The 12,481-nt window shown below is 35.2% G+C and overlaps 1 protein-coding gene across 3 annotated transcripts; it reads right to left on the reverse strand.

Moving 5' to 3' along the window:
- Window positions 1-396: 396 nt before the first annotated feature.
- On the reverse strand, window positions 397-11,270 carry LOC107780000 (proline-rich receptor-like protein kinase PERK8). Of its 3 annotated transcripts, none has more exons than XR_001646728.2 (9): window positions 9,381-11,270; window positions 8,853-9,263; window positions 8,675-8,761; window positions 7,731-7,801; window positions 7,573-7,649; window positions 7,324-7,471; window positions 3,599-3,760; window positions 3,227-3,510; window positions 397-622 (listed from the first exon to the last, which is right to left on the reverse strand). XR_001646728.2 is itself a non-coding variant. In XM_016600508.2 (8 exons), exons 1-8 carry the CDS (start codon window positions 10,495-10,497, stop codon window positions 3,310-3,312), a joined length of 2,274 nt encoding a protein of 757 aa, XP_016455994.1. In that variant the 5' UTR covers window positions 10,498-11,270; the 3' UTR covers window positions 3,051-3,309. The 3 variants fall into 3 exon arrangements, 1 of the variants encoding a protein (XP_016455994.1); XR_001646729.2 differs by lacking the exon at window positions 397-622 and adding an exon at window positions 3,051-3,132; XM_016600508.2 differs by lacking the exon at window positions 397-622 and having other exon boundaries at window positions 3,051-3,510.
- Between the last annotated feature and the right edge of the window lie 1,211 nt (window positions 11,271-12,481).

A 12,481-nucleotide genomic window follows, 5' to 3' on the forward strand; every position in this document is an offset into this window, starting at 1 on the left:
ACAAATTTCATACAACTAATTATATATTATACAACTTATCTACAACTTTCATACATTATTTCTACCAAGTTAAATACAACTTAAATACAACTTTTATACAAAATTTATACAATATGTCTTTTGTATATTTTGTATCTGGTTTATACATAGTAAAAATAAATTTCATACAACTAATTATATATTATACAACTTATCTACAACTTATCTACAACTTTCATACATTATTTCTACTCAGTTAAATACAACTACAATATCATACAACTTAAATATAATTTTTATACAAATTTTATATAATATGTCTTTTGTATATATTTTGTATGTGGTGTATGCTTCTTCCTCTCTAAAATTCCAATCAAAACCTACTCTCTTAATACAATTTTGATACATATCAACAACTTTATGTAAAAAGATAGTATTGATAACTTAAATACAAATTTTATACAACGATTCATACATTATACAATTATTTTTCAACTTTCATACAACATTCAAATAAAAAAATCTATATAATACAACATAATACAACTTACATACAATTATAATACAACTTTACTACAATTTCGTAAGTATAGTGTATGTCATGTGTTCTTCTTCTTCTTCTTCTTCTTCTTCGAGTTTCAATCTGAAAATTCAGCCAAAATTAAGTATAATCTTCATCAAAACACCCTCAAAATTTAGATATAAACTCCAAACACTATTTCCAATTGTTTGCAAAAACACTCAATCCAAACAAATAATGGTTTTTGAAAATCCAAATTCGATTTCAAAGCTTCAAAGCTTTTTAATGGCTGTCAATGGTGGAGAGTCAAACACTTTCAATATTTATTGATTGACAATTTCAATTTGAACATCAATTGTACAACATGAAAGGAAATTGCTAAGTTAAAATAATTGAAATCCACTGATGAATTCCATTAAAACTAGGGGTGTTCAAAAACCGAACCGAACCCGAAAACCGAACCGAAATCGAAGCTTAATGGCTTATTGGTATCGGGTTAACGGTTTAACGGACGAGGAACAGATTGAAATATTTTTATTAACGGCTTATCGGTTTGGGGGCGGATTATTCAATTTTCTTAACGGATAATCCGTTAACCCGTTAAGAATATATATATATATATATAATTTGTTTTTGTGTGTATATATATATATATATATATATATATATATATATATATATATATATATATATATATATATATATATATATATATATATCAAAAACCCTTCCACTTCTTCCAGTACTCCATCTCTAAGTTCTAACACCTAATTCCTAAATAATCAGAACCCTTACGTACTATGCATTAGAAGATCCCAGGCTTGGCTTAGCTTAGCTTATTCTCCCACCCTACAACAAGATTGTTTAAGATGGTGTCTATGGTTCACCTCTGCTTTTATTTTTTTAAAACTAATGCATGTTGTCTATGTTTAATAGAAGAACATCAGTGTTGTGCCACAACTTTTTTCACTCTACAACACATGACACACTACATCATTCTTATGTAGGCGCTAACAGATATGTATGTTTGAATTAGGCCGATAAACCGCCCAATAACCGCCCGATAAGAGCTAAACCGTTACCAATCCGCCCGATATCTTATCGGGTGGCTAGCGGATTAATACATTTAAAAGCCGATAACCGTTAAGCCAAACCGTTAAGAGTAATTAACCGCCCAATCCGCCCGATAAGCAGCCCTAATTAAAACTCTATACAAAACAAGAAAGCATAAAAAACAGAGAACATCAAATGAAGAAAAATTGAGGAAAAAAACAGAGAAGGAGAGTAGAGAGATGAAGAGAGAGAGAGAGAGAGAGAGAGAGAGAGAGAGAGAGAGATGGACAAGTATAAAGGGATAAGAAAATAACTGATATTCCTTATTCAATTCCTAAAATAAAGGGATACTCATTTAAAACTTATTTGTATATAATTGATAAATTGTATATGACCATGTAATTAAATTGAAACTTGAGTAACGAGGATAATAAAGTTTCCAATAGTGTATAGGACGGTAAAAATCCCTTATTAATTGGTAATGTAACTCGTGTACGTTTCCATTGGACTTCTTCTTTTGTGAAAGAACAAGTCTTCACATTTCCTTATTCTTTAAATGTACTAATTTTACAAAGAATTAAAGATCAATTATTTTTTGCCTGTTCTAACTTGGAAGGATAACATTTTTGGATAAGGATTGGTCTAATGATCGTAGCATATATACAAAAATGGATTCATTGGCAAAGGAGCCTCTTAAATTGAAGCTATTCCAATGTTATTTTATTAAGATAAATCTAACAATAGGAAATATTTGTGTATGCTTAATGCACAGAGATTAAGCTAATAATTTAATGACTCGTGAAATTTAGTTTTGGCAATATAAGATATTGCAAGGACCATGAAAAGAGAGTTCTTGCAAATTGAAGAGCCAAAGACTAACCAGAAGTGGGGTGGAATTTAATAATAAGATTCATCCACCCTTAACTAGAGATTTCAGGTTTGAGCACGAGAGATACAATAGAAAGCGTTCCTCTTTTAATAAGCCTTATATGACGTGAATCTAGATTAGTCAGACCAGTGTGCTTCTCCAATTAGATGCATAAAAATAAAAGAGCCAAAGACTTGTAACAAGTCCAGGAAAAAAGAAAGACTTGTAACAAGTCCAGGAAAAAAGAAAGACTTGTAACAAGTCCAGGAAAAAAGAAAGACCAGTATCAAGTCCAAGAAAAAAAAAAGACCTGCATCAAGTGATGACCAAACACATCATAATCAACTTCTTGTTCTTCTGTACACCTTGCTTTTCAACCATACACACACCATCCAAAAACTATTGCATTTAGTGAAATGAAATCCTTCAAGTTGAACCTTATCCAAAGCTATTCAGACCCATCACCAAATTGCTGTTGTCTAATATTGCATTCACTCGTTCATAACTTGTTTTTTGGTTTTGTTTTCACTTTACTATTTTGTTTCCAAGAGAGTTGATTTGCAAAGCAGCAGGGGAGGAGGAGAAGGGGACCATTTCTCAATTTGTGTATGTCATCCGGTGTTTGCAATCTTTTTGAACAAGAGAGGAAATGAACTCATTCTTGAAAGAACAATAGTTTCAAAAAATGGTTGGAGATGATAATAAAAGTTTCCTGTTAGTTACAGAAAAAATTGCTATAAAATTGCAGACTACAATATGTATGCCAGTGGAAAAGGGAACCTACTTACAAAACTTAATCAAGGTACCTCTTTAGCTGAGCTGCCTTTGAAATTTAACAGATTCATCGTTTACTTGCTTCAACAAGCCATTTTGTTCTGCAGCATATACCCTAACCATGTTCGGCCAACTCTCTACTATAATGGTTGCCTTGACTGGAAAAATCTGAATTAAAATCTTGACTAGCAAATGCCATCCTCCGAAACAATCTTATTTGTGCAGATTGCTCCGCAGAGTTATATATTACACTTTCACCAACTTTCATCCCGTTTGTCAGATCAGACATAAGCATACTATCAAAAGCTCTCATGATCTGCGAAAGCATAAGCATGATGAGAACATAAATGTCATTCCACTAAAAACGACTTAAGGTTGTTTGTGCATTGCTTTCCAGAAGTTACCTGTCCCATCCCTGGTCTCTTTGCAGCTGAGTGACGCACACAAGCAGCAGCGACCTCAGTCATTTGAAACATCTCATTGGCAACATAGTTCTTCTCAAGGCGAGGATCTTCCAACTTATCAAATTCCTCTTTCTCAAGTGCATGACTAAGCAAAGGTCGAGCCTGGAAGTGATCAAATAAAAGCACAGTTAGTGGAAGTCCTTGCTCGACAAAATGAGAAGGAATATAAGTTTCTGTTGCTACTGTTATTGGCTTTGGTTACCTAATGATCAATTAAATGATAGTTGAATTTCAAGTTTAGACTTGTCTTAGGATCTATGATTTTGGTAAGATGAGAAAGTTGCAATGAAATTTAAGCAGACTACTTTCTGCTGTTTGATTGTTGCAAAAGCAACACGACCTCAATGTTTCAGGTGCAGAAAAGATTGGTATTGCAGGACTGGTAGGTGCACATAATTCTCGGCGCCATCTGAATCCAAATCAGACCATTGTATGATTGTATCACAGCAAAAGAAGTGAAGACAGAATCCTTCCAGGGGAGAATCAAAGTGGAAGGCTTGCCTTATAAGATCTCAGCGAACAGGACATTCATTGCAAAGGAAATACTCAAATAACAAATTGACTTCAGGCATTCAACAAGAAAATATCAGGTTCAGTGAGACTACTATCTTTCTGGTTGATTCAGCTATGCTGCTAAGTGATAGGAGCAAACATGTTGTATGTGAAAGAAAGAAAAGTAGACAAAATAAAAGAAAGAAAAGTCAAAAAGAGATGAAAATATGATGTAAGCGCTTACGTCGGCATTCTTATGATGTAAGCGCTTACGTCGGCATTCTTATGATGTAAGCGCTTATGTCGGCAGGGCATCAAATGCCTATAAAAGGGGTATGCATTTTCATTTGCAGATCATCCCTCAACTTCTTCTTTGTCTTCAATTAATAAAGAATTATTCTTTGTGTGGCCGTGGAGTAGTCACAGTATTTTGGATAGCGTGTGGCGACAAATAGCGACGAGGGCCCGCTTCACTGAGGCGAGAGGCGCGCAGCGAAGTGCTCGCCTTTTTTATGTGAAGCGACAATTTATACAAAAAACTAAAATATTATATGTATAACTAAAAACTCAATAACAATAATAGATTAATAAATATATCAATTCACAATATGCAATTAATTCTACTCTATAACTGAAAAAGGAGGAAATTTCAGGTTTGAAGTTAGAAGTTCTCTGCCTTTGCCTCTGCAAAAACAGGGTGCAGTACTGCTGCTCAATCAAAAACAGAGCAAAAAAAAAATAAAGAGAAGATCAGAAGAAGAAGAAAGACGAAAAAATAAAACAGAGCATAAACATACTCTCTGTTTTGTTTTTTGCTACACTGATGCTTGACAAAAAACAGAGCAAAAAAAATAGAAAGAAGAAGAGAAGGTCAGAAGAAGAAGAAAAACTAAAAAAAACAGAGCAACAGACTCTCTGCTCTGCACTGTTGCTCGACAAAAAACAGAGCAAAAAAAATAGAAAGAAGAAGAGAAGAAGAAGGAAAAGGAAGAAAGAAAGAAAGAAAGGAGAAAGAAGAAGAAGAAGAAGAAGAAGAAGAAGAAGAAGAAGAAAGGAAGTCGAAGAAGAAGAGAAGCTTACCTGGGCTGGGTGGTCTTGGCTGCTCTGTTGTTAGAAGGTTGAAGAAGAAAGAAACATGAAATAGCTGCAACCCTAATGTTTTAAGTCGTTGGTCTTTTTTTTTAAAAAATATCTAAGCCTTTTTCTTTCTTTATTTTCAAAAAGCAACGCCACAGCTCGCCTCTCGCTACGCAGGCAGAGGCGCTCGCCTTTTACAATCGCAACGCAACAGAACCAAAATAGCGCAGGCTGCTCGCATCGCCTCGCCTCACGCTATTAGCGCTGAGGCGAGCGCTATTTATAACACTGCTGTAGTCAAAAATTGCCGAACCACATAAATCTTGTCTTGTCTTGTGCAATTTATTGCTTTTCTCTTTTAAATATTTTTTTCCTTTCTATTAGCCTGACACGCTTCCCAACACTAAGTGCAACCAAGATGTTTACATTGGAGACTCAAGGGCATGAGAGAAGAGAGTAATCCTTCAAATATGTTTCTTCTCAATTCTATGAGACAAAAGAAAGCAGCATGCAATTCCCTCAGAATATACGAATAGCTGAAAGACCCTAGAAGATAAGTTAAACTTGGGCCTATTGCGAGTAACAAACAAAATAATAGAAATTTGAAGCTTTAGTAGATCATGTATCCCAGGATATGAGCTACAAACTGTCCATCTTAAAGTCTTAATATTTAAAGCTCGGAAACCTCACAGAGCCTAGTTCATCCTCTCTTGAGTCTTGAAAACTACTCGTCACATACTATGTAAGCTAGTACTGTAACTATTTGGTTGATCTAGTAGATAGAGAGCATATTAGTTAGGACGTCTTATATAACAGGACTTTACGATACTCTTTTGGTGCCATAGTCCATAGGTAAGTCCTCATAATACATAGCAATGAAACAACTGTTATCACTCATAAATGTAAATTATAAGATTAATTCACAACATGCTTGCCAGTTGTCACGTTCTTTTCAAAATAAAGACATGCTTTTGGTCAGTCATCATACTTATCATGTCTAAAAGCTCCACAAATTACACAGTTCCTTAATATCATCAACATATAGTTGATTGGAAGATAATTAAATGAACATGTTTAGCAGCAGTTATGTCACATCTCCTTTATTCTACAGATGCCCATGCCAAAACAGAGCTAATAGTATACGTAAAGAAGCTGATGATCACAAATGAATATGTTGATTTAACATACTCCTGAATTAAGAATTATTAACATTTAAACCTGTATGCCAAGTTTAAAGGTTGATCGTACAAGACCGAAATATGTCAATTCAAAGTATTTCATGATAATACCTAAATCAAAAGGATTTAGAACAGATTAATAGCGATGCCAGATGTGCAATATGCAAGGATAAACTTGATTTCAAAGACATATAATCAAAGTGCATAAAACAATAATTATGTATTTGGAGTCGAACAAATCCGTAGAAGTTATGGAAATATTTCTAAAACATGTAAGCACATATCTGTCTAGTCTTACTAGTGCCCAAACAAGTAAGCAAATATTTTCTCTCCCACTGTGTCATATAGCTCCAGACGAATCAGAATGAAGTTCTCAACCAATCTTCCACATTTTCTTTCTATCCCCTAACTCAACAAGGGATATTAGAGCAGTTCAGAATTTCAGGTATTTGTATTTGGTTGCTTCACTTTTTGACCTTAGAGACTAAAAATCACCTTTTTTTTTGTCATTCCAGGATACACGATATAGGCCCTATTAATACAACAATATACCCAGTATTATCCCACACCGTGGGGCCTGGGGAGGGTAGTGTGTACGCAAACCTTACCCCTACCTTGTGAGGATAGAGGTCTCAATTATTCAGAACTTGTAGCACATCGATCTCATACTCAGGACATTGTCCTGGTCCAACTAAAGAAAAAATAACTTTCCCATAGCTGCAATTAGAGGCTACTGTAGTGTAATTATGGTAGTATTTTCAAACATCAGCTATCAAATTCATGCAGTGAGGAAAATGACAGGAGGAACTACAAAATTCTGATTTAATTTCTCAAAAAAGGTGCATAAATGCTAATGAAAGAGATCTCACGTCACTATGGACATAGAGGAAAAGAAAGATAGGTCAGCTACAAACATACCCACTCAACTAGACTTTCTTCCCCCAATGGCTGAGATGTATCCACAGGCTTCCGTCCAGTAATTAGCTCCAGAAGCACAACTCCGAAGGAATATACATCTGATTTTTCAGTCAGCTTTCCACTGGATGCATATTCAGGGGCCATATATCTATGTCCGAACAAAGAAGTTAGAGTAAACATGGGCAATTAAAAGATGGCAGTACATTTTCTTATGCTCTATTTGATGTCAATGTTGGAAGAGAAACCTACCCAAATGTACCAATAACACGCGTCGTAACATGACTCTTTGCTTCCTCAGCTAGTTTAGCTAATCCAAAATCAGAAACCTATTGAAGAGGGAATTAAATGCAAAGGCAGTCTGCAAGGAAAACAATGTAAAATAAAGGAGTTTGAGGAATTAGACATACCCGAGCCTCAAAGTTATTATCCAAAAGAATATTCGAAGACTTGATATCTCTGTGGATGATACGAGGACAGCCTGCCAACAGCACCAAAAAAAATGAATAAATCAGAAAGAAAAAACCAAGAATCAAATATCATATTAGAAATCTATACTTAAAAGAGTGAACAGAATAATTTCGCCTCAAAGACTGAATTTTGGGAAAAATTCATGTTATAGTGATAAAGAATAAGATTCCCTCAAACTACAATTTTGTTAAAATTCATGTCATCTTTCAGCAATTCTCCATTAGCCAAAAGGACAACAGTAGGTCAAGAAACAAGAACAAAGGGAATATGTAAATACATATCAACACCATTATGGTAACTTTCCCAAGTCTGTTCAACACATTTCTTCTTTTAAAAGTATAAAATAGAATTCATTATTGACTGCAGTCCAACTTTGTCATAAGGAGGAAGAATGGCATTGCTTGCATTTGCATTCATGCTGATTGGTAAGGAGTGAATGTTGGCAAGTCCAAAAGAGAAACATGCGCACCACTACAGTACTACTGGAAAACCTGATGTTATCGCTTTCAACTGAAAGATATAGACTGTTTTCGAGGAGACCTTATGCTTGCTAGTAGATTAAGATGTCCTTGACTCAAGAATCTGATTTCTTGGTCCAAAAGAGAGCATATAGACATAACATAGCTGTTCAACATAAATTCAGGTGAAGTAATAGGAGTTAGGTATCATTGGGACGTCATTAAGTTATGATGAATAGGAACAGAATCTAAAGGAGCAACCAGGAATGTTATTTAGTATTTAGCTTCTCATTTCTCTTTGCCTTTTCCTTTGTGGGGGAGAGGGGGAGTGAGGGAGGTTCACTTTTATCTTGTTCACCCTGAGAAGAAATGAAGTGAACAAAACAAGGATAGATCAAAAGGTAAAAAAAGAGAACAGTAATTACAATCTTCATGCAGATAAGCTATTCCACGGGCTGCACCAACAGCAATTTTAACACGTGTTGGCCAATCCATAACAGGTCTCCCTTGCCCTGTCATTTTGTAAATTGCAAGTATTAAGAGCTAGTTTTAGTGACCTAATGCCAAAAATGAATGTTGAAATTGAAACAGATCCACATTTACCATGAAGATGGAAGTAAAGGGTGTCGTTGGGGACATAGTCATAAACAAGGAGCCTTCCACTCTCATAAACGCAATAACCTACAAGCGAAACCAAGTGTCTATGATGTATCCGACTAATGATTTCAACTTCAGCTCTGAACTCACGCTCCCCCTGGCTCCCGCCAATATTAAGCTTCTTTACTGCTACATCTCTCCCATTTGCTAGGCACCCCTTGTACACAGAACCAAATCCACCCTCACCCAATAAATTCTGCTCAGAAAATTCATTTGTAGCCTCAAGTAGTTCTCGATAAGTAAACCATGGTTTTGAATGGCCTAGTCCACCAGGATTTCCTGGAGAGTTGACAATATTTGAGCCAGTTCCATTTCCAATCACATGTGTCGATTCTCGAACCTTCAACGAGGCAGAACCTGAAGGGAATTTGCACATCTACTCAAATTTCATGTGAAAGATCTGAATGACAATTATTGCATTGATGGTGCTTGCAGCATCTAAAACATCTCAGATTAACGATACCCAAATGTTACCTGATTTTGGAGAGGAGACGAGAGTTGTTGGCAAGATATGACCACCACTCAGGCCAGAATCTTTTTTCTTTCGCTTCCAAATGCACCATCCTGCAGCTCCAATAATACCAAGCAACAGAAGCACAAGTATGATACCAATAGCAACTGATCCTCCAGTGCCAATTCCTCCATCCCCTGTAGCCTTTGATCTATCTGTCGAATTGTTTCTGGATGCAGTAGCGTCACCTGAAGGAAATGATGGTGAAGGAGGAGTAAGAGAAGGTTGTGCACCATTGGATGATTGAGGTGGTGATAATTGTGCTGTAGGTGTTGATAATGATGAGTCTGTAGGTGGGGAACTAGAGGATGCTGAGTTACTAGGAGGTAAAGAAGCTGGTGAAGGGGGTGAATTTATTGGAGGGACTAAGGCTGGGGAATCTGGAGTACTTTGTGGTGGCTTAGATGGAGGTGAATTCGCTGGCGTCTTGGATGAAGGTGGTGAATGCGATGAGGTTTTAGGAGGTTCACGAGACGGATTCCCTGGTGATCGTGGTGCTGGAGGAGTTTTTGGATTCTGCACAGGTGCTGGAGGTGACAATGCAGGGGGGAGTGTTGATGAATGAGGAGGTGACAATGCAGGGGGACGTGTCGATGGTGATGGAGGTGAACTTGCAGGACTAGTTGGTTCGGGTTGAGGTAGTGGTGGACTACTTGGTTTGCTGGATGATAGAGGTGGTGGTGAACTAGCGGGCGGACTAGAAGTTGGAGGTGAACCAGAAGGTGTAGATGGAGGTGACGAAGGAAGAGGTGGAGGACTAATTGGAGGAGCAGATTCTACAGGAGGTGTTGGTGAAGTGAGTGGAGGTGGAGATGAGGCAGGAGGAGGCAATGTTATATTTGTTGGAGGAGGGGATTGAGGCAGTGGTGCTGATGCTATAGGAGGAGATGTTGCATTTATTGGAGGAGCAGATTGTGGGTGTAAGCTGCTAGGGGGAGGAGATGCAATAGATGATGAGTTATCATTGGGCTGAGATGTAGGTGCTGAAGAAGAAAGCTGAGATGGTGAACTAAAGGAAGTTGGTGGAGCTGCAAATGATGTAGTAGAACTTGGAGTTGGAGGGGGTGAAACAATTGACATCTCACCACCACCAAAAGCAAAATAAGTTTACACCATTTACTATATAGTTATCAAAATCTGCATACATCAATGATGTATCAGCAGTCCAAGAACACTACTACTTGCTATAAATGATTTCTCAAATCAAGATTCCCCTAATATGCACTAAATTGTTTCTTATTCTACAATTTGTATCCACTGAACAATTCACCTCCACAAATACATACAGCAATTGCACTCCGCTCTCCAAAGTAAACACCAAAGATTTTGAAACCAAAAACAAGATTGAATCTTTATGGAAATTCACTCAAAAATATGTTGGTTAGCACTTTACTCAAGACTCAAGAGTTTGGTTTCTAACACCTGAAACAAACAACCAATGGCAAAAAAGAAAGAAAAAAAAAATACCCAAATCACCAAAAAGAATTATCTGAAACCCCAGGTACCAAAAGTCACAAAAAATGCACGATTTTCTTGTGGATAATATAGAATTTGTGCTTCCAAACCAAACCCCACTTTTAACAGAGGACCATAGAAGTGAATCCAACTGTAAAGATATATCCCATAAGAACTTTTATCATGGCACTGCCATGATCAAAAGCATGAGAAGTTCAGCCAATCTTGAAGTTACACAGTCGAAGAAAATGGGGGTGTCTGAAATCCTACCAGTGCACTATCCACAACACTGAAAACGACCCCAATAAACAATAGAGAATTTTTACGGATGTATGAGTATCTATTTACATATATAGGAAGTGTGAAATGTAAGAAGGGAACATGTGTGTTTTTCCAATATTGTGGAGTCATTGGATTTTGAAAACAGAAGTAGTTGCTTTCTTACAACGTCAAAATCAGTGCAAAGATTCGTCCAAAGGTTGTGCAACGCACATTATTTACTGTTTGGAGTAAATTCGACTCTATCCTCATCAAGGGTAAGTAAAGATATTTTAAACAAATATTCTTGAAGAATTTTATTAACTCCACTTAATTCACAATTTTTTTAGTTTCCTATACTGTTAATACTGGTATCATCAGTACCCGCGCGCACACAAAATAGGCTTTACCGTTTCTTTCATATTTTTCTATTGGCTTTATCTGATTAACCTAAATAGTTACTCACCCAATTGCTTAAATTAAAAAATTAAAAAATATATGATTTATATATAATCCATGTATAATATATATAATCATGTGTGATTAGTGTATTATCTATGTATATCAGCTATAAAAGATAAACAGTAAATTCGACGCATATTTTATGTAAAGATTTTCAAAGATTTTAGTGACCTGATTTTATCTATGATATGACTTCTCTTATGTCAAAAAAATCTTTTTTAAAATTCATAAATATTATCCTTTTATTTTTAAAATGGCACTATATTTTAAAAAATATCTCGTTTCGAAATAACTTTTTTTATATTTTTAAAAAAATATTTCACGTCATACAAGTTATTTTTTAAAAATATACATTTTATTAAACTTGAAAATTGATTTAGAAAACTACCAATTAGAAACCAATATCTCTCTCGTTGAAATTCAAAAAGAAAACCCTTTCATATAATCTAATAACTCAAAATTAATATCCTTCAACAAAAATAAATTAAATTCTCTAACAATAAATATGATTCTAATATTATTTACACCGTATCATTATGGTAAATCTTAAGAAGTTTTAAAATCTGAGCTAGATAACTTTCTTAACTTTAAAAAATTTAGTTTTCAATTCAAACTTATAGCTAAAATTTAGATGATATTCTTTTTAGTTTAAAATATTTATTTCTGGCTTTAAATTGAATACTATTACAACTCATAGTAACTATGTCTTAAAATTATATTCTTTAATAATCTATATGATTCTAATATAATTTTTACCGTATCATTATAATAAATATTAAGAAGTTCTATCATCCGAGACAACTTCCTTAACCTTAAACGATTTAGTTTTCAAATCAAATTTATTGCTTAAATCTTGATGATATTTTTGTATCTGAAATATTTATTTCAG

The sequence above is a fragment of the Nicotiana tabacum genome, chromosome 9, assembly GCF_000715075.1.
Source record: "Nicotiana tabacum cultivar K326 chromosome 9, ASM71507v2, whole genome shotgun sequence".
In the NCBI taxonomy this organism is placed as follows: domain Eukaryota; kingdom Viridiplantae; phylum Streptophyta; class Magnoliopsida; order Solanales; family Solanaceae; genus Nicotiana; species Nicotiana tabacum.